General features: G+C 34.5%; 2 protein-coding genes across 4 annotated transcripts in view; one reads left to right on the top strand and one right to left on the bottom strand.

Moving 5' to 3' along the window:
- LOC149718232 (transmembrane 9 superfamily member 1-like) overlaps positions 1-17,170 on the bottom strand; it is a 55,376-nt gene extending 38,206 nt beyond the window's left edge. The window contains exons 1-12 of the mRNA XM_089835404.1: positions 16,986-17,170; positions 16,688-16,777; positions 6,433-6,514; positions 6,251-6,355; positions 5,337-5,455; positions 5,148-5,257; positions 4,325-4,460; positions 3,666-3,939; positions 2,588-2,680; positions 2,388-2,498; positions 1,747-1,909; positions 1,421-1,612 (exon numbers count right to left, since the gene is read on the bottom strand). Of these exons, the coding sequence (XP_089691530.1) occupies positions 1,421-1,612; positions 1,747-1,909; positions 2,388-2,498; positions 2,588-2,680; positions 3,666-3,939; positions 4,325-4,460; positions 5,148-5,257; positions 5,337-5,455; positions 6,251-6,355; positions 6,433-6,514; positions 16,688-16,777; positions 16,986-17,066 (1,556 nt within the window). The 5' untranslated portion in view covers positions 17,067-17,170. The remainder of the gene's footprint in view (positions 1-1,420; positions 1,613-1,746; positions 1,910-2,387; positions 2,499-2,587; positions 2,681-3,665; positions 3,940-4,324; positions 4,461-5,147; positions 5,258-5,336; positions 5,456-6,250; positions 6,356-6,432; positions 6,515-16,687; positions 16,778-16,985) is intronic.
- A 397-nt stretch (positions 17,171-17,567) lies between these two features.
- The window catches only part of LOC149718230 (homeobox protein dve-1-like), a 133,544-nt gene continuing 128,207 nt past the window's right edge, over positions 17,568-22,904 (top strand). For all 3 annotated transcript variants that reach the window (XM_089835067.1, XM_089835006.1, XM_089834928.1), the window contains exon 1: positions 17,568-18,197. In XM_089835067.1, the coding sequence (XP_089691193.1) occupies positions 18,123-18,197 (75 nt within the window). In that variant the 5' untranslated portion in view covers positions 17,568-18,122. The remainder of the gene's footprint in view (positions 18,198-22,904) is intronic.

The following is a 22,904-nucleotide window of genomic DNA, read 5'->3' as shown; positions in this document are numbered from 1 at the left end:
TATGGGTAATATATTATAAATTAATTTATGGGTAATATATTATAAATTAATTTATGGGTAATATATTATAAATTAATTTATGGGTAATATTTCTAAATTAATTTATGGGTAATATTTCTAAATTAATTTATTGATAATATTTCTAAATTAATTTATGGGTAATATTTCTAAATTAATTTATTGATAATATTTCTAAATTAATTTATGGGTAATATTTCTAAATTAATTTATTGATAATATTTCTAAATTAATTGCTAATTTCCCTATTTGAAAGGGTATATTAATTTCTTTGTTGCCATTCAACTAATAATAAAACAGTTCACTATCCCTTTAAACCCCTATACTAGACTACAAGTCAGTTTTACTAAATTCTAAAAATCCGGACATTATTCGAATTTTTAAAATAATGATTATTTAGACAGTACTATTTTCTTATCAGGCAGCGAGCGGGAGATTAAAATCTACAAGGGGATTTTTGTTTCGAAATCTGTTCTCCTTCTGTAAAACAGTAGCTGGCCTTTCCAGACGTTAAAATTAATGAACAAATTCCACACCAACTCCAACTCCAACAACTACTAGTCCCAACCAACCTTCTGGGGGACATTAAGTGTGTCTTTTGTAAGTTGAAATAACTTCCTCACTTCCGCAAAAATCGGAGGGGGAAACGATTAAAGTTGTTTTATAGAAAATCCAGTAAAAGGGGGGAATGAATTACATAAACAAAAGCTAAAGCATTTGTAAAAGGACTGTCAGAAGTGAATTAAGACTGTAGAAGTGCGCCACTGCAGTTTGGGTTAAGAGTAAAAAGTTCTAATGTTTGGAAATGAATGAAATAGTACATTCACCATTTGTGGATGAAATAATCATGTGTTTGGGACGTTTCATTAAATACCATAAGTTCATAAGATATGTTCGTTCCATAAGTTTGTCACTGGTTACAAACTGGAGCTTGTAATTTTGAAGTGACGTAGGTCATAGACGCCTGGTGATGCGCTGTCAAAGGCTTAGAACAGTGCCATACTTATGGAACATATCACTTATAAACTTATGTTAATAATCTATCGCAAGATTCAAACGCAGTGCAGTATTTGTAAATCAAGCAAAATACTACCATAAATAGCATTGCAATTGCAACAAAACGATATAACGCGAATCAGTAGGAATAACCACCTAGATAGACATGGATCCAAGATGGCGCCCATGACATCATCAACCAAAACTCAAACCCAAAAAAAAAACCGACCTCGATCCATGTTTTATAATGTTATAAGTATTCACCCAAGTCGCGAAAACCCGCTATTCAAATTTAATTGCACTTAAGACTAAATATTACCTCAAATCCGAACTAAATATTAACTAAAATCCGAACTAAATTAAATTCTAAATAATTAATATAAAAATCAAAGATCTTTCGACTTACCCAGAAGAGAAAATAGATCTCCACCACCATCTGTAATCCTCCGCGGATAATTGAAAGTACGTTAACGCCACGGAAATACAAGCGGTTACGCTAATTAAAATGATGAAGACTGCCAATAAGACGCCATACAGGGTGTATTGCTCCCGACCCCAGACTGTAGCGAAGATGTAATATAATTCCACCGAAATGGCGCTTAAAAAGAAAAATAAAAAAAATACGCAATCGCAAAATAAGCCAAAAATAAAAAAAAAATTTCAACGCTTCGCAATAACTAACAACGATTAATTTAATTATTGCTAAAAATAAATATTTTTAATAATAAATACCTAAAGGGTAAAAACCCTCCGATTGCGCAATGAACGAGTGCGGAACGATACCATGTGACGGGCGGAATTTCTCGAGCAATATTTTTAGTTCTGCAAGGAGCCGCGAAATCCTTGCTAGCGTTTTTACCCATAATTCCTCCAATTATATTAAGCGGGTAACCAACTGTAATTAATTATAATTATAGGTTTTAGGGGGTTCGTTTACGCGCCGAAAGAGGTCTCTACAAAACGTACGCAACTTCCAAACAGAAAAAAAATCAATACAGAGAAAAGAGGCGTTTTGGATGGAGGAAAAGATGGAGAGTTTCCCGCCAAAATATCCAAGCTGTTTTGGCGGGAAAGGAATTTGTACGTTTTCCCGCCAAAACTACGCAAGATTTGAAACTTTTAAGGTGTTTTGGATGAAGGGAAAGATGGAGAGTTTCCCGCCAAAATATCTAAGCTGTTTTGGCGGGAAAGGAATTCGTACGTTTTCCCGCCAAAATTACGCAAGATTTGAAACTTTTAAGGTGTTTTGGATGGAGGGAAAGATGGAGAGTTTCCCGCCAAAATATCCAAGCTGTTTTGGCGGGAAAGGAATTTGTACGTTTTCCCGCCAAAACTACGCAAGATTTGAAACTTTTAAAGATGTTTAAACTTACTTAAGAGCCAAATGGCAAGAAGTAGAATGATGGTAGCGAAGGGTAAAGCTTGGGTTGATGTGTAAGCCCATGCTACGCTATTTTGTATACTCCAAATAACAAAGAAGGGAACTGAAATTGGACCGGGTTTAAAATCAATTTTTACAGAGATTTTGGTCGTTTAAAGAGCCTAATTAAGTTAATTTTAATAGTTTAATTACCCGAAAAGAGGCAAGAAGTGAGGTTTATATTCCAGACCCATTTCTGACCACCCATTTGATGGTACATGTATGAAGATACGTAACCAGCTATAACTGTAAAAATATAATTAAAAAAAATAATTAGGTTCCACGAAATTTTAGCTTTCCTATATCATTTAAACGAATTTTTAGAATTCCTATCACAATTCCACGAAATTTTCGCTTTTTTATAACAATTCCATGAAATTATAGCTTTCCTACTACAATTCCACGAAATTTCAGCTTTCCGATCACAATTCCATGGAATTATAGCTTTCCGATCACAATTCCATGTATTTCTAGCTTTCCTATCACAATTCCGTGAAATTATAGCTTTACGATCACAATTCCATGAAACTATAGCTTTCCGATCACAATTCCATGAAATTATAGCTTTCCGATCACAATTCCAAGGAATTATAGCTTTCCGATCACAATTCCATGAAATTATAGCTTTCCGATCACAATTCCGTGAAATTATAGCTTTCATTTCACAATTCCATGAAATTATAGCTTTCCGATCACAATTCCATGAAATTATAGCTTTCCGATCACAATTCCATGAAGTTATAGCTTTCTGATCACAATTCCAAGGAATTATAGCTTTCTGATCACAATTCCAAGGAATTATAGCTTTCCGATCACAATTCCATGGAATTATAGCTTTCCGATCACAATTCCATGGAATTATAGCTTTCCGATCACAATTCTATGAAATTATAGCTTTCCGATCACAATTCCATGTATTTCTAGCTTTCCGATCACAATTCCACGAAATTTTAGCTTTCCGATCACAATTCCACGAAATTTTAGCTTTCCGATCACAATTCCATGAAATTATAGCTTTCCGATCACAATTCCACGAAATTATAGCTTTCCGATCACAATTCCATGAAATTTAAGCTTTCCTATCACAATTACATGGATATATAACTGAGAATCAACCTCTTTTTCTAATATTCACATGAATTTTGAATCAATTCATATTAATCCGATAATTCCCCAAAAGAAAACCCATAAAAAAGATAGTATGAACCCATTAATATTAATTAATGCTTACACGATGTCAGCGCGTACAAAATACAAGCGGCGGTGTTCATGGCACCGTGTCTGTGCACGTTAAAGATATCCAAAATGGCCATCAACATAATTCCCAAAGCCAGGGCCAAAAACTGACTTCCGACGCCCAAAATTGAACTGAAAAGTGATTTATTTCTGGGAAAACGAAAGACATCCGTGTGAATTATCTTCCAACCGTATTCGTCCGCGTCCAAGGATTCGATCTCTTCACCGTCCATATTGTAACGAGCAAAATCATTTCGCAATATTCGAGTCTAACGAGCAAAACAAAATTAAAAAAAAAAAAAGAAAATGATCAATTTAATGAGGGGAAGTTCGTTAAGCAGGTGCACTCTTGTTTTTACCCATAAAAATTACCACAGTTGTACTCGAATCACAATTAAACTTTAATTAAATCTTAATTAACATTAATTAATTTAAATAAATAATTAAAACTAATTTACAACTGAAGTATTTTTATCGGCAAATAACTTGGTCCACCTACTTTTTTAGCAGCCCTCACAGAATGCTTTATTAATTAAATTAAATATAGTACGTGTTAATTAATTAATTAAGTTTACTAATTATTATTATTTAGTGCAATTGATTAGATTAAATTTAATTAAATTGTTAATTAATATTTGTTTAAAATGAACTTACCAATATGACAGTAACAAAACCTATCAGCAGAACAACGAGAACGGCCGAATTTAAAATGGATAACCAATGGACTTCTAACGTTCGAGGAAAGAACATCGATTTTCGCGTCATTTTTAAACGATCGTCATAGGTTAATCTAAAGAAATTAATTAATGTATTTGTTAATATTTATTATGATTAATTAAGCGCTAAGCCTAATCGAAGAACAAGAAGATATTGGGAGTGACTAAGCAAAATGAGCTAAGACTAGTTTGAAAAACATTGAGTTAAGCCTAATCTAAGATAATGACTAAGCAAAACCAGCTAAGCCTAGTTTGAAAAACATTGAGTTAAGCCTAATCTAAGATTATGACTAAGCAAAAGTGAGCTAAGCCTAGTTTGAAAAACAGTGAATTAAGCCTAATTTATGAGACAATGACTTAGCAAAATGAGTTAAGTCTAGTTTGAAAAATAGTTAAGCCTATTCTAATACACCGTCTATCTGTAGGCCAATCTAATAATTAGGCCTAAATTGATCGGAGTTTGTATTTTTATTAGAATCAAATCTAAAGCAAAGCTAATTAAGACTAATCTTACCAAAAACCTAAAGCAAATATTTAATGAATTTTAAGCATATGAACGAGAATGACTAAGCAAAACGAGCTAAGCCTAGTTTGAAAAATAGTTAAGCCTAATCTGAAACAACCCCACACACAAGTTTTATGGCTGATTTCAAAGGATTTATGGTTTTTAAAAGAGAATGACAAAGCTAAACTAGTTAAGCCTAATCATGAAAAACTTCAAACAAAGCTGTAAATATTAGGCCTAATTTTGTACTACTTACGTAGTGGGGTGCCAACGGACACTGTACGTATGTGTTACATGTGCTGGTGATTTCAAATTATCCAAATTTAGAGGCGAATGATCACGAATACTGACATTGGCACTGATAATCTGTTTCAAAGCATTCAACAGACTCAAGGTTGTGAATGAAACATCGTGGTACTTTTTTAAAAGCGTTCAAACCAAGTACCTTATCATTGTTGTATTCAAAATTGAAGGTTAAGTGGGTCCATAAGTAAATTTTGTGACTGTGCGGCAAGAAACCTCCTTCAACTAAATGCCCAATGAATTCCCTCATAGGTAGGTCATCTTTGGAATTCGAAATAATTAAGAATAATTTTAATTAATTTGGAAAAAATAAATAGATTACGAATAACAAAGGGAAAATGTTTAAGACGATGAAAAAAAAAACATTTTTTTTGAATAATGAAAAAGGTTACAAATATTCAAAAATTTACAAAATGAAAAATATTACAATAACAAATACTACAAATAACAAAATGAAAAATTTAAAGATATTACAAAATAAAAAAATTAAAAATGTTAAAAATATTACAAAATAAAAAAATGAAAAATATTAAAAATATTACAAAATAACTAAATGAAAAATATTACAAAATAACTAAATGAAAAATATTAAAAATATTACAAAATAACTAAATGAAAAATATTAAAAATATTACAAAATAACTAAATGAAAAATATTAAAAATATTACAAAATAACTAAATGAAAAATGTTAAATATAATGAAAAATTAACAAAGGAACTAATGTTTAAAATAACGAATAATTAAATTTACGTTAAATATATTGAAAAATTAATAAATAATAAAAATATGCTAAATTAGAAAAAAATTAGCAAACAATGAAAAAAAAATGGGTCAAAATTTGAAACTTGATAAATAACGAACAAAAGTTAGCAATCTAAATTAAAAAATACTTTAATGAAAAATATTGGATTAAAATATTAATATATAAATAATTAATAAGCGGGAAAAATTATTATAATTAATAAATGAATTGGTCAAATTGACAAAATAATAAAAACAAATCCAAAAATGGCATCTAAATAAATAAACAAACACAAAAAATAAAATTACTTACCAACTACGAATTCGAAGTAATAAAGATCTTCGATTGCTTCTCTAAGCTGACTAAGTTCCAATTCATTCAAAGATAAATTACATAATTTAGCGTCGTTTACGTCAACTATAATATGAGTAAATTTAAATTTAAACTACATATTCCCTAGGGAGAGAGAAGAGGAGGAGAAGAAATAAAATTGCCTTTAAATTTGATGTCATAATTGGAAACGGCCATTCTATCTCCATCCAAAACTTCACCCAAGGTTAAACTCTTATGTTCAATCTAGAGATAACAAAATAAACACGAAAAAAACAACCATTTTCAAGCAATTTCCTAACAAATTTACAAAAAACATTTTGAAAAATATATCCAACTTCATAAATAAGATAACACTAACAAGTATGACACCAAGAAGTGATATCTAGTGCATTAGGGAGAAGGTATAAATTCATGAGATCAATCAAACCCCCTATCAATGAGAAAAGTCATACTTACTCTTATAATATCACTTATTTTAACCCTAATAAAATTCTTATAATATGATATCCAGGAAGGGGTCGTTTAGTAAGTTAAGTTTACAATCTCGGTATAGATGTCTCGCGGGCAAATAAGGTTCATTTCTTACTCTTACGAGATAAGGTTAAGGGATAAAATAAATTCAAGCTGACGAGGACGACATTATGACTGTCAAATTTTACTTAAGGGAAAATATGTAAAGCCTTCCCTGGAAGATTGTACTATGATAGTACCTTGGAGGAAAGAAATCAGACGGAGTAACAATCTCTATACCTATAACGTAGGTACTGTACTGGGAGACTCATTGCCGCGCATGGCTAAGGAACATTACTACTCCATCTCACCTATTTCCTTCAAGAGGAGATGGCTAAAGAGAGAGACTATCTTTCAACTTTTCTTATGTCATAGACTGCCAAAAAAAGACGCAGGTAATAAAGCTGATTTGCCAAGCCCCCCAGATGAGGTTGGGGGTCGGGGGTTTAAACCTCATCATTGGGTTTCGGCAGGCTTGACTGCGTGGCTTCAAGGTGATAAGTACTTCTAGAAGTTCATAATGTGATTGACGCTAAGTTTGATTTACTGTGACCAAGATTTTTAGGCAAAGCTATTTTATCCCATTTTAACAAATTTTTCTGATTAGTTCCTAAAATTTTAGGCCTATTTTAAATATTTCCATGATTTTTCCACGAATTTGCGATTACATTTTAAGCAGTCAATCTTGGGATAATACAGCCATTGACATTTTAGGCATGATCTATTCAAATTCCTCGACTATTCAATGATTTCAGTAACAAATTTTACGCTAGCAAAATTGAATTGAGACGGAATTTTAGACCTAGAAAATATTTTCTCAATAGTTTTAAAATTCCCTGACTTTTCCATGACTTCCCTGACGTTTTTAAAACCGCCGAAAATTACTCCAAACGATTTTAATTGACTATTTAAACTAATTCAATTCATTCACCTATTAGGCCTATTATCAAAATTCCCTGAATATTCCAGGAAAAGATTTCCTACCCAAATATAATAGCAAAATTCACTTCGAAGTACAGGCTTCACTCGCCGTTAATAACATCGAGTCTAAAAAATATATGACTTCATTTCTTCATATCCCATCTCTATCCTGCGTGGCTCTAGCTACAATGAATATCCTCCCTCCATCCCTATCTTCTCTTCCTAAGGTATCCACTATCCCACATCCATACCAAGCAACGAAAGGCAGGCGATGAGATAGTCGGCTCGACCATTAGAATACAAGCGGTTTTTATAACTGCTATAAGCTAGATAAGAATTTAAGTGAGGGAGGAAGAGGATGGAAAAAAAAAAGATGAGGAGGTGGGAAGCTCAGGAGCAAAGACGCTTAGAATCTATCTATTCTCATACGACGGTGATTTGTAATGAAGCTAAAGGTGAGGCGGATGAATACCCACTGGTTTAAAGTATATTCCTTCCTAAAATTCATCATGGACATGCGAGGGGTCGGACATTCGGCATTAATGTGTAAGGGATTTTGAGATTTCAACATTTAGTTTTTACAAGACAGATTTGAAGATTTTAATAATCTTGACATAGTGTTCGAGGTTTTAATATTTTAATCATCTTGACTTCGTGTTAGAGGTTTTAAGATTTGAGATTTTCAAATTTTTTAATGAGATTCCAAGAGCTTGAAGATTTTCTTTCAGATTTCTAAATGAGATTTCAAGATCTTGACGATTTTCTTCCAGATTTTTAAATGAGATTTAGGGATTTAGAGGGAGATTTTGTAACTTTTTGGGAGATTTCAAATATTTAGAATTACTCTTCCAAGGTTTTATTTTTCGAGATTTTGAATTTACAAAAATTTAAGGCCGAGATTTCAGTGATTTTACTTTAAGATTTCTGTATATCTAGATTTTAAGGTGTTTTTTCGGGATTTAAGGTGAGGATTTCGAGATTTTTAGAGACAAAGTTGACAATTCGTGATTTTCACATTTTTAAGTGAGATTTTTGGAATTTGAGATTTTTAAAAGATTTCTAACAAACTGTAGCGGATTTCGACTAAACATCCGACCCCTCTTGGACAGGAGTATAACAAAATCTACCGTCCATTGAACATCCGCTCCAAGATAAGTAAGTAAAAGAGAGAGAGGTAGGCGAGGGAGGATGTAGAGAGACAAACTTTCAATGAATTTCTCTCATCTCTCTCTCTCTCTCTCTCTCTCCTCTTGCCATCCGCATGATCCATCCAGCAGTCGTAATGACCTGACCGAGAAGACCTATCTAATACCTATCTCTCTCTCTCACTCACTTTTTTCACTCCAGGAAAACCAAGAAGAAGAAGGAGGAGCGGAGTGGGTGCAGAGTGCGGCCTTAACGTGATTCGTTCTCGGGAGTTATACCGGGTTTATATAAGAATTTAAATGGAGTAGAATTATCTATCCGAAGCTCGCTCGCTCGGAGAGACCATAAAGTTAAAACGGTAAATCGTGCTTTGAATAGATCTGAGAGAGAGAAAGTGAGAGTGAGAGGTTGCTTGCCAGGTTGGTGGTAGGTACTATAAAATTTTCGCGGCTTTTCACACCTTAAGAGAAATATATTAACTCTAAGATATAGAGCGTTCAGAATTGGATAGAAATGCAATTTATTATAACATGTCACGCTTGCAAGTTTATCCTTATGATTATGTTCCTAAATTCTTCCTGAACATCACTAGCCACTTGTAAATGTTTCTAAATTTTTCCTGATGATCACTAGCCACTTGTCAATGTTCCTAAATTTCCCTGAAAATTATGGGTCATTTGTCAATGTTAATAAATTTTCCCGGAAAATTATGGACCACTTGTCAATATTCCTAAATTTTCCCTCAAGTTCATGGACCACTTGTCAATGTTCCTAAATTATCCCTCAAGATTATGGACCACTTGTAAATATTCCCAAATTTTTCCTGAAGATTATGGACCACTTATAAATGTTCCTAAATTTTCCCTGAAGATCATGGACCACTTGTCCATACTTCTAAAGATTTCACGAATATCATGGAAACACTTTTCATATAATCCTCTCCAATCACATCCCATGTTTTCCAATGAGTGTCAAAACAGGAAATTCCTTAAGTCTCCAATATCAAAACAGGAAACCACCGTCACATCTTACTCAACACAACGTCTTAACTTCGAAACTAATTCACTTCTGCTTCCCTTAACTCAATCGGGAAGCCCTCAGATGAGCGGTTCCCGTATGAGCGGATTCCATAATAGCGGTCCTCATATCAGCAGTTCCCTAAATAGCGGTTTCCCGAAATGGCAGTTTACCCGTTACAACAGTTACCGATACAGCGGTTCTCGTAAACGCGGCGTACCATTACAGCGGTTCTTGTAAACGCGGCGTACCATTACAGCAGTTCTCAAAAGAGCAGAAAAACAGGAATGCGAAAAACGACTGTTGTTTGTTATGGTGTACGCTGTGTAAAATGAACTTAAATAGAACTAGGCCAGATATGGTTTGCTTCAAGTTGATTATTTGAACCCCCAATAGTGTTAGGTTAGGTTAGGTTAGGTTAGGTTAGGTTAGGTTAAGTTAGGTTAGGTTAGGTTAGGTTAGGTTTGGTTAGGTTAGGTTAGGTTTGGTTTGGATTGGTTAGGTTAGGTTAGGTTAGGTTTGGTTAGGTTAGGTTAGGTTAGGTTACGTTAGGTTAGGTTTGGTTAGGTTTGGTTAGGTTTGGTTAGGTTAGGTTAGGTTAGGTTAGGTTAGGTTAGGTTAGGTTTGGTTAGGTTAGGTTAGGTTAGGTTAGGTTAGGTTAGGTTTGGTTTGGTTTGGTTTGGTTTGGTTTGGTTAGGTTTGGTTAGGTTAGGTTAGGTTGGGCTAGGTTAGGTTAGGTTAGGTTAGGTTTAGTTAGGTTTGGTTTGATTTGGTTTGGTTTGGTTTGGTTTGGTTAGGTTAGGTTAGGTTAGGTTTGGTTAGGTTAGGTTAGGTTGGGTTGGGTTGGGTTGGGTTCGGTTCGGTTGGGTTTTTTAGGTTTTGTTTTGATTGGTTAGACTTAGGTTAGTAATATTTTGGAAATGGTGTAACAATGTTACGCCTTTTCCAAAATATTGTTGTTTATCTTCATTCACTTCCCAAATAATAATATGCCTTTTCCAAAAAAATACTGTTTACAATTATCTACTTCCGAAATAAAATAAGCTTTCTTGAAATATTTTCTATTCTGGTATTAGAATTGTAAACTGATACAGCCTGAAGAATAGTGTAATATTTAAGTGTACTTTAAAAACACGATCCGTTAGTAGGTCACATTACTGACTAAATGATCACAGAATAAGGTAGTTTTCGAAAACAACGAATATAACTGTATTGTTAAGAAATACTCGAAACTGAAGACAAACACTGCTATTTCCCAAAATAGCAGCCGCTATTTCTAAAACAGCGGCCGCTATTTCTAAAACAGCAGCCGCTATTTCTAAAACAGCAGTTTTGAAGAACGCCGCTGTTTTTTTGGAATCGCGGCTGCTATTTCGAGAACTGCTCTACCGGGAACTGCTCATACGAGGTACACCCACTCAATCCACTGTTCAAACCCACCAAAGGAATACCTTCTAACACAACACACAGTACATAGCCTACCGCACCGCAATCACATTACCCCCTACAATACCTTAATTCTCGAACACCCCACGAACGAACGAACGATCTTGGCATTAGAGAAACCAAACATTTCCCATTCAACCGAGAGCGAATTTTTATATGGCCGTTAAAGTTGTAAAATGTAACTTACTCCTGGAATATCATTGCGTACAGAGGGTAAGATGGCCTACAGGGGTTTTAGGAAGGGGGGTAGCGCCCCCCCCACACTTCCTCGGAAAGAAAAAAGGATAAAAGAATCCAGCTATCAATCCTAGCTTATCAGGTTAGGACCCCTTGTAGTCATTACATCCCAAGATTACAGGGGACCCATCCCCATGCCCCCCTCGGTTGAGGGGGACCGTATATGGGTAGGGGGGCCATCCCCATGCAGAATATTTGAATTTTAATGCCTCTTTGGGCTTTTTTAGTGTTGGATAGTCCCATACTAACATATATGAAGTACAGGGTGTTACAAAAACGGTGGTAAAACCGAAGTTCTATGGGTACATGTATGTAACTTCTATGAAATTTTGCTAAACTAAAGGTTTTCACCCTGTATATTTCGCTTTACTAAACTCAAGAATATATACAGCCAGGGATAGATTTAATTTTAGAAGTAGGAATGGAGTCTAACGGTTAGTATTTACTTCAGTTATTCCGACTCATAGACCACCCAGTATAGAGCCCCTCCCTCCAACACGTAATAACGAAAAGTTTAAATTATCTTATTGGCTCACTTAAAACTATACGTTTTGATGATGTTGCTGACGGGGACGGCGAAAAATACGTAGTTTCTTTTTACCTCTGTCGCTATGACCCCACCCGCCTCTTCTTTCATACCCCCCCTCCGTCCCGTGGAAGGGGGTCCGGGACTTTGACACGCACCCAGATATTACTCTGTTCTCCATTCCTACTTCTAAAATTAAATCTATCCCTGGTCATACATAATGAAACAAAATCCGCCTAGATACGTTGAGTGAAAATTGCTCCATGAAGTCAAAATTTTAATATTCCTTACAGAAATGTATAAATTCATGGATGTAGATTTTATATAGTAAGAAATAGGCCTTAGTAAAAACGGGAGGGGGGGTCAGGATATCGCAATAAAGCTATTTTTATATAAAAAAATAATAAAAAAAAACCAGCACGGCTTATCAAGAAAATTTTTGGGGGTAAGGTAAGGATGTTTGAAGTTAAAAAAAAAAAAAAAAACTCGACAATAGGTGAAAAAACGGAATGATTCAGAACTAGCTGGGGTCCCCTTAAGGTCTATTCCAAGTTCCAACCCATCATTAGAAAAAGGCGGGAAAAGGTGCGCGCGCCCAAGGGTCCCCCCACAAAAAGGAGGTGGTTAGAAACCAACGACCAGGCTAAGTTAATAAAAATTTGAGGTGCAGAGAAATCTAAGTTTCGTATGGATAGCTTTAGTTTAAAATGGGTTTCCTCAAAAACCCCCGTATCTCCTCCGTCGCAAATGCATATATATCCCGGGGGCCTGGGGCACCAGCCTACCAAAACTCCAAGGGTAAAAACTTTTTAAAATTAATGGTTTCTAGGTATAACTTTGTCAAGAAAAAAATGTCTCTATCCATAAGTCAACGGTTACCTCATCTCTTTAGCACCCGGCGAGGGATACGTCACTCGAGTTTGTCATTTATAGAAGGGTTGCACACAAGTCATTTGTGACGCGTTCAATTCAATTCTACCGCGATACAACTTTCTTCGATTAATTAGATCGCGGATGATTCTTGATTAAATTTATTAAAATTAAAATTTTAATTTTATATTTGTAGTTCAAGGATGATTTAATAATTATTCTGATTAAAAACCACTTTCATGTCAAATAATATTGATTAAAAACATAAAACAACTCGTTTCCTTTATTTCTCAAATTAATTTTCATTAAATCTAATTAAAAATCATTCAGTTCGAATATAATAATTGATTAAATTCGATTAAAAATCGTCGAATTTACTTAATAAAATCTTCAACCATAATTTATTAATTATTTTGATTAAAAAACCACTTTCAGGTCAACTAATATTGATTAAAAACATTAAACAACTCGTTTCCTTTATTTCCCAAATGAATTTTCATTAATTCTGATTAAAAAATCATTCTTCATCTAGCTCGCATATAATATTTGATAAAATTCGATTAAAAATCGTCCAGTTTACTTAATAAAATCTTCAACCACGGATGAACTTAGTGACCTACCCCTCGTACACATTAAAATCTGGTTGGCTCCACGTGCCGAGAGAGGGCGGGGGCGGTTGGGGGGGTTACGATTTGAAATAGTCATAAGTAGTAAAAACTCCATTTTTCCAAACTGGAATTCCTTCTTTGCTACTATAACATAACCTAACACACTATTATTCGATTTTGGTTTGATATCTCCTTCTTCTATATACTAAAGTAATACGTGGAATGTTTTGCAGTCTTGAAAAGGGTTTAACAAAACTTTCCTTTAATAAAAGGCGAAGCGACTCCCGAAAAATCATCCATACCATTCTAAATGATCCAGTTCCCGCCCCCCCCCCTCCAAACCCGAATAAAAAAAAAGACAGATAAAGGTGCAATCCTAAGTGACACAATAACTGTAAGAAAGACGCGAGAAAACCCCAAATATGGGATGGTTCTAAAGAGAGCTTTCAGATGTGATAGTAGTACGTCACACCCTCCTAAGTCTTACCGCTGTTCCGGTAGCCATATTGGGTGGTCTCAGCTTCATTACTGCTTTAAACCCACCAATATGGCAGCGTAAATTATGTCACGAGACTCAGCTCCTCCTCCAACTGAAAGCTCTCAATGGGGAAATCAATTTTGAGTCCAAAATGTAACTTCTATTATATGACATTTTGCTCTAAGGAGCACCATTGACAAGTTATGATTGGAGTGTATTACGGACGACCCCTTAGTTGTCTATAAGTTTCTTACGTTAATTTTAAGGGGCCATCCGTAAATCATAACTTGAAAACAACGACCCTTAGAGCAAAATGTTATTGAACATTTTCGACTTAAAATCGTCGTCCACAGAACCAAACGTTTATGGACTTAAAAAAGTAGGAACTTCATTAAAGCTTATTAATGCCGTGTAATATGAGAAAGCTCCGTTTTTTACGGGGTCACTATTGGGGTATTTTCCCTCTCTCCAAGAAACACCGCTAGAGGCAGCGCGAGCTGGCTTGCCTTCGCGTTGGGCTCCACCTGGAGTTGCTTCTTAGCGCGAATAAAAATACCCCTTTCCCCTTTGTGTTGATTTCTCTGTATGTAATGATCTATTTTACATGGCATCAACAACAAAGGGCTGGAAATTGCGTTAACAAAGTATTGTACACTTTTTGGTTGTTTATCTATGTACTTTTGATAGAACCCATTGTACGGTAAAACCATTTTTTAAAAAAACACCCTGTATAACACTGGAAAATTCGGCTTCACTGCGATACTTATTGAAATGATTTTACATCGCATCAACAACCAAGGGCTAGAAATTGCAAACCCGAAGTAGTGTACACTTTTTCTTGTTATCTATGCACTTTTGATATAACCCACTGTACAGTATTACCATTTAATTTTTGGAACAAACACCCAGACTGTATAACACTGGAAAATTCGGCCTATCATCACTGCTATACTTATTGAACTGAGGTTACTTATAGTGCAGCAATGGGTGGTGATGGTGACTTTAAACTTTGTTGAAATAGTTATTCAAATTCTAGGGACAGTCATAACCGACTTTAAAAAAGGGAATAGCACTAAAAAAAACCCGGGCGTAGTAAGATAGTATATACAGAAGGAAACTGATATGGTAAGCCGGGAGCGCTAAGGATCTTCTACTACACACACAGATTATGCCACCACGTTTTAAACTGCCAGTACTTTAGATAAGGGGTTCCTTTCCTTTCCTTGGTGAAACTTTGACCTCTCCCCCTAACCCCCCTTCCTCCGTTTCAGGCCGTTTTAAAGTTGTTACCCACTGGTCCTTTTCTTTAGGAATATGGGATAGGAGAGAGAGAAAGGAAGTTCTTTTTCTCTGCATGGGACAATCTTGTATAAAGTTTAGGGTTTGGGGTTTAATTCCAGGAGAGAACATTAAGGATGGGATCATATCATTAAGATTTAAATGGTTAGCGTGTCTAATCATGATAATCGTCGATTAAGTAAGTAGGTAGTTAAATTTAATTAAGTTTCTCTGGGTTTGTATTAATTTTGAAATTAAATTTTTAGATTCAAATTTCTGACTGATTTTTACAGGTTTTCCCTAATTATCTTCTTAAATTTGATTTTTTAAAGTTTTCTGACTTTTTTTCGCCTATTATTAAAAATCATTGACCCTTTTCGGCCTATTTTTTAAAATCCCTGACGTTTTGGCCTATTTTTAAAATCCTTGACCATTTTGTCTACATTTTAAAATCCCTGACCATTTTGTCTACATTTTAAAATCCCTGACCATTTTGTCTACATTTTAAAATCCCTGACCACTTTGTCTATATTTTAAAATCCCTGACCATTTTGTCTATATTTTAAAATACCTGACCATTTTGTCTATATATTAAAATCCCTGACCATTTTGTCTATATATTAAAATCCCTGACCATTTTGTCTATATATTAAAATCCCTGACCATTTTGTCTATATTTTAAAATCCCTGACCATTTTGCCTTATTTTTTAAAATCCCTGATGTTTTTGCCTATATTTTAAAATCCCTGACCATTATGTCTATATTTTAAAATCCCTGACATTTTGGTCCTATTTTTAAAATCCCTTACGTTTTGCTCTTACTTTTAAGTTTCTGACATTTTTGTCCTATTTTTAAAATCCCTGACATTTTAGGCAACCCAACCCTTAATTTTTTGAGGAATAAGGATTTTTTAACTTAATTAATTTCACTTATGTGAACTTGCGTGGAGAGAGTGAATAAATACACATCATTAGATAATCTCTCTCTCATCTCGGAAGAGATAGAAGGAGAAGCAGAAAGGAGAAATTAACATTTAGGGGCCTTGTAACGTGGCGGCGCCAAGCGGGAAATTTCGGAAGTTATAATAAATATTTCACGTACATTTTAATTAAACTACTAATTACTTGTAACAATATTTAAATTGAATACTATACTTTAAAAAACTCACAAGCAACCAGTAATGAATGTGTAAATTTATCACCGAGGGACAAGAATAAACACTTAAAATAATTGCAAATAAATAAATGCCAATTATACTAATTAAGATTTACAGTTAGTAATTACCCATACACTCTCATCTACTACACGTAAAAAACTAACTATAACGTAGGCGTACATGTACCTTTACACCAGGTAATCATAAACAATATTTCATTACCTTTTCTGGTCTGCAAACAGGAAGCTTATAATAATGATAAGTTTCATGTGGATTAAAATAAGGTCCGACTTTATTTACATACAGCGTCACCTGTAATACAAACAAACAGATAAATAAATAAATAAACAATAATTTATAACCTTTTCAATCAAACAGTACGTGGGCTAACTTAATCATAATTTACACTTAAATTATTAACAAGTGCTAGACAGGAAAGCCCGTGTTTTATAATTTATGAATATGATATGGCATAAACCAAGGCTTAGTAACGTAAGGCCAGAAACGAAGATGATCCTACCTTTTCGCCATCTTTAAAAGCGCTACATTGTGTTAAAAAGTATATAAATGTTAAAGAAACGATTAGGCGAAGTTTAATCATGATTTAATTGTTAGGGTTAACGTTAAATTGGTTTTAAAACAGTGAGAGATGAACGACAGAGCGAGGGCGGCTAGCTTATCTACGTGCTCGAGCTCTACCTTTATCGATTCATCTCTTTTAAAAACATGGAGGAAGGATGCATCAGGGACGGGAGTGGAATAGAGGGAGTGGTTATCATCTTGTAGAGATTTTTACGAGACTTAAATGATATGGCTGCTATAAAGATCATTCTAACTATTAATAAAATTAATTTCCCTGATATTACTAATACTAACAGAACTTCATATATCATTATTGTTCACATTATTATTGTTCCATTTAAGTTTTTCGAAATTAAATCAATTCTAGATATGCCTAAAAAGTCCTTTATCAGAGAGAAAGTTATTTAAGTAGCCTGTAAAACTCCATACATAATTTCCCCTTAACCAGTACAACCCGGGCGGCGGGCAAACCAAAAGAATCGATTTTTCCTAAGCCCCTCCTATTAAGAAATCGTAAGCAGACGACAGACGGCTTCTACTAGAGTGTTCCACAGGGGCTATAACGCCCGAGCCCATAGCCCAAATCCAGTAAACCACCGGTCTTCCATGAATGATACTTCCCCTCCAAAGTAAAATAGATAAACTCGGGAGTCGTTAGTCCAAACTTAACTATGATTAAACTAAACGCGTAAGTAAATCCCTCCGAGAAGCCGAGAGTCGGCAAACGTCTTCAGTAGGCGGTAGTGTAGTTCGGCGAGTACTGCCAGAGGGAGCCGCGTTATCCACCAGTGGGAACGGTCTAGTCTTGAAAAAAGCCAACCTTTGCTTTTCATCGCGCGTCCATGGAAAATCTGAAGGCAGTTTGTCATAGAGATCGTAACGAGTATGTTGGGAGCTGTCAATGGTTCCTTGAATATTCCTAGCGTTTAGTTGAATGGACACGCGGTTGGACGCAACACACACACGCGTAAACTTGCCCCGTCCAACTGCTTAACTCTCCGAGACACCAGTGACATCGTCTTAACCCTTAATGTCGTAAAACACCCCCCAAATTAAATAAAAAAAAAACAAAACAATGGACTTTCAAAGTGTTCTGGTCGAAATTGCGGAGGCATTTGTGGCGGAAAATTATCGAAGCCAATTACCTCAGGTAATTAATAATTTAATTATCACCCCATCCCTTAATTATCACCGGTAAAAAAATGGGGGCAGGGCCTCGGTTAATCCCCCCTAACCCCGTCGTCCCCCTAGGCTGGTTGTAATCCTTATCCGTTTGCTTTTCTAAAAATCCTTTCCTTTAATCCTCCACATCGTAATCCATACCCCCGTTAGATTACTGATTACCCACTGCGTTAATTACTATTCAACCCCCTAAATTACCAATGTAATTTATAAATAAATTACGAGAATCAAACCACCCAAAATCTTAAAGAAAGATGCAATAGGAAAAGAAAACGGTCTCGGACTCCGAAGAGCGGCGGCGGCGGCATCGGTCGTAACGCGTTAAGCCTTTGCTACGGGGGTTTTTCGTAAGGCTAAGCGGAGATCTCTCGATCTTTTCCGATCCGAAAAGGAAGAGAGCGCCGGGAAAATACTCCCGGAGCCTCGGGAGCTAATCGAAGATTATCCATAGACAGTGTAGGATTATGTCGTTTTAATGTCAACGGTCCAACGTCCGTCCATGTTTTGTTGACATAAAAATCAGTAAGGGGAAAGCGGTCAGTCGGTCGGTCTCTGTATTATCTCTCATCTCGTCTGCTTAAACGCATCTTTAATGTAACGGCTAACGGGATGGGATGTGAACTTTTGGATTGGGAAAGTACTGTAAGAGAGACAAGAGAGATTTCCGCCGGGTTAGCTTGATTTTATAAGATGGCTTTCGGGCCTTGGCTCAAAAAGGGGGGATGGATATAGGGATATATAGGATATGTAATAATCAATCCCTAAGGCGTATTTCTCTTCTCCATCTCTTTGCCTGCCTGGCTTTACGTTTTTAGGGTTTAAGGTTTGCAGTCTGGAAGATGCTTAGCCTACAGTTTTATTTTTTTGGGGCTTTTCATTTTGGTATAAGGCAAAGGTGATACGGAAATTAAATTATTATTAAAATTTAAGGATTATGACTTTTAAATGACTAAGAAGGAATTGGTGTTGTCATATTCCTTTAAATATTTGACAAGGAAATGGAGCTGTCGTATTCCTTTAAATACTTATAAGGAATTAATGTGGCTTATTCCTTTAAATATCTGTAAAGGAATTAATGTGGGCTATTCCTTTAAATATCTGTAAAGGAATTAATTTGGGCTTTTCCTCTAAATATCTGTAAAGGAATTAATGTGGGCTATTCCTTTAAATTTCTGTAAAGGAATTAATTTGGGCTTTTCCTTTAAATATCTGTAAGGAAATTAATTAGGGCTTTTCCTTTAAATATCTGTAAGGGAATTAATTAGGGCTTTTCCTTTAAATATCTGTGAAGGAATTAATTTGGGCTATTCCTTTAAATATCTGTAAGGGAATTAATTTGGGCTATTCCTTTAAATATCTGTAAGGGAATTAATTTGGGCTATTCCTTTAAATTTCTGTAAAGGAATTAATTTGGGCTTTTCCTTTAAATATCTGTAAGGAAATTAATTAGGGCTTTTCCTTTAAATATCTGTAAGGGAATTAATTAGGGCTTTTCCTTTAAATATCTGTGAAGGAATTAATTTGGGCTATTCCTTTAAATATCTGTAAGGGAATTAATTTGGGCTATTCCTTTAAATATCTGTAAGGGAATTAATTTGGGCTATTCCTTTAAATATCTGTAAGGGAATTAATTTGGGCTATTCCTTTAAATATCTGTAAAGGAATTAATTTGGGCTATTCCTTTAAATATCTGTAAAGGAATTAACTTTAAACTATTCCTTTAAATATCTGTAAAGGAATTAACTTTAAACTATTCCTTTAAATATCAGTAAAGGAATTAACTTTAAACTGTTCCTTTAAATATCAGTAAAGGAATTAACTTTAAACTATTCCTTTAAATATCAGTAAAGGAATTAACTTTAAACTATTCCTTTAAATATCAGTAAAGGAATTAACTTTAAACTATTCCTTTAAATATCAGTAAAGGAATTAACTTTAAACTATTCCTTTAAATATAATTAAAGGAAATAATCATACCTCAATTTTAATTAAAATATCTATAAATGAAATTACTCAAGATTTACTCAAGTGTTCGTTTAATTTCCTATTAAACATTAACTTGAAATAATTTATTTTAAATCTCTATAAACAAATTAACTTGAAATCATACCTTTAAATCAAAATTATCAAAGAACACCTTTATAAATTTTATCAATGGCAAATGGCATCCCGTGTGTTTTTGAACACGTGATATAATTACGATATTTCGGTATTTTCAAGTTAAGTTTTGAAATCTTCTAAAGCGTTATTTATTTATTTAAATACATCAAGGCAAAAAATCAAAAAAAAAAATCCCCTTTTATTTTTTGCTTCAAATTTCATAGATTCCTAATAAATTCGCTACCATAATTTGCAATGAGATTAAGTCTAACATAGATAAACATAAACCGCGTTTATCCATACATTTTATATCTTATAAGCCTTATAAGAATGGCATATTCCGGGTGAATTATAACAGGAGATGTCGATTCAATCGGAGTTTGCAACGCGTATATAATTACTTAATCTACGAGGATTATGGTTTTGACTTTTGGCTTTTTCGGGTTGATCTCTGTGCAGGGGTTTCTTTTATACATATAGTGTATATATATAAACAGAAACAGTTCCCATACAGGCTTCAATCTCCTCCCATCGAAATATTTTGTAAATTGCGCTTTGGTTTGGCGTTTGGGTGCATGTCAAATTCTATCGAAGCACGGGTTTTCGATATTTCTAGGAGAGTTAAAATTGACCTTGAAAATACCCTAGGGGTCCCGCGGAAGCCAAACTCTTAGCTTCGTTTACCATCCGTGGATTTCTATGAAAATATACGAGAGGTCGGATATTACTATAGAATTAACTAGGGATGATTTTCTCAACCAGTCGTGTCTAACACCATTTTGACCGAATATTCTTGTTTGACCAACTATTCATTAAATCCACTCTACCACCATTTTGACCAACTATTTCTTTATTAATCTACTTCAATTTTACCTACTATTTCTTCATTAATCTACCTCAATTTTACCTACTATTTCTTTATTAATCTACCTCAATTTTACCTACTATTTCTTTAATTTACCACCATTATTACCCACTTTTCCTATAATTTACCACCATTTTACCTACTATTCCTTTACTTTACCACCTTTTTACCAATTATTCCTTTAATATACCACCATTTTTACCACCTATTCCTTTAATTTACCACCATTTTACCAATTATTCCTTTAATATACCACCATTTTTACCACCTATTCCTTTAATTTACCACCATTTTACCAATTATTCCTTTAATATACCACCATTTTTACCACCTATCCCTTTATTAATTTACCACCATTTTGACCAACAACTAGTCCTTTAAATCCACCACCTATTCCTTCAACATGTACAATTACCCAACCTAAATCTCCGGACTGCGCTTCGGGTTTCGAAAGTATCCAACCCCTCTTTTTTGGATGATGGTACATCCCCCAAAAAGATTTGTAAAAGGTTTTGGAGAAATCTTTAGAAAAATATAGGAACCATTGAAAAGAAAAGTGGATGTAGCGAGTTGGAAGGTTTTTCTTGCAGTTTTTGGTAAAAAAAAAAAAAAAAACGAAAGACGCCGAGCCTATAATTACCCGGGATTTACAGCTTTTTGGCTTTGATAGTGTGGCCCACCAAAACGAACGGACACAAAAAAAAGGGCTTTAACAGGATTTCAAACCTAGGATTTGCGATTTTCAATGGACAAAAATCATGCCTATCCCCGTGGATAAAGGGATGATTAACTTCTTTCACATGATATATAAAAGACATTATAAAATTACTTTAAAAATGGTCCACTGAAAAGTTTACTTAACCGTTACCAGGGATAGATTTAATTTTAGAAGTAGGAATGGAATATGACGGGAATCAGTTATTCCGACTCATAGCCCCCCCCCCAGTATAGAGCCCCTCCCTCCAACACGTAATAACGAAAAGTTTAAATTATCTTATTGGCTGACTTAAACCCTACGTTTTGATGACGTTGCTGACGGGGACGGCGAAAAATACGTAATTCCTTTTTACCTCTGTCGCTATGACCCATCCGTCTCTTCTTTCATCCCCCATCCGTCCGTGGAAGGGGGTCCGTCCGGGATTTTGACGTGCGCCCAGATATTACTCTGTTCTCCATTCCTACTTCTAAAATTAAATTTATCCCTGATATCATTTATTTTATTTATAATATTAATTTCCTTTTGTTCTTTTGAGGTATAATCAGTCAGTTACGTCACATAAATTTTTCCTATAATGAATTAGGCCTATCTCATTATTTATTTTAACTTATAAGAAATCTAAATAATTGTCTTTAGGATGAGATAAGTGGCTCCCTTTATCCCCAAAGTCAATCTAAAATAAAAAATTTACCCAGCTTTAATTCAATAAATGATAAATAAACAAATCAGGGTTTTTCCAATATTAAAAAAAATTAAAAAGTATAATATTTGAATTAGGGAGATAATTCTTAATTTACAGTTCGCTAAAATTTATTTAGCCTAATCAGGGAATTTACAAAAATCCTAAGTAGATTCTTCCCAGACTTTCCAAATGAGAAGAAGTATGCATAGGCCTTACCTTAATTATATAATGTTGAATGTTAAAATCGTTTTGCGTTACATGTATTTTAAGTTAACTTTGAACGGGATACGAAGCTAATATTTGCAAACGG

This window comes from Phalangium opilio, unplaced genomic scaffold (genome assembly GCF_054372755.1).
Source record: "Phalangium opilio isolate 3A_F unplaced genomic scaffold, DU_Popi_V2 ptg000002l_1, whole genome shotgun sequence".
NCBI classification, from domain to species: domain Eukaryota; kingdom Metazoa; phylum Arthropoda; class Arachnida; order Opiliones; family Phalangiidae; genus Phalangium; species Phalangium opilio.
The sequence above is the reverse complement of the archived record's forward strand: the minus strand, read 5'-3'. Positions and strand labels throughout refer to the sequence as shown.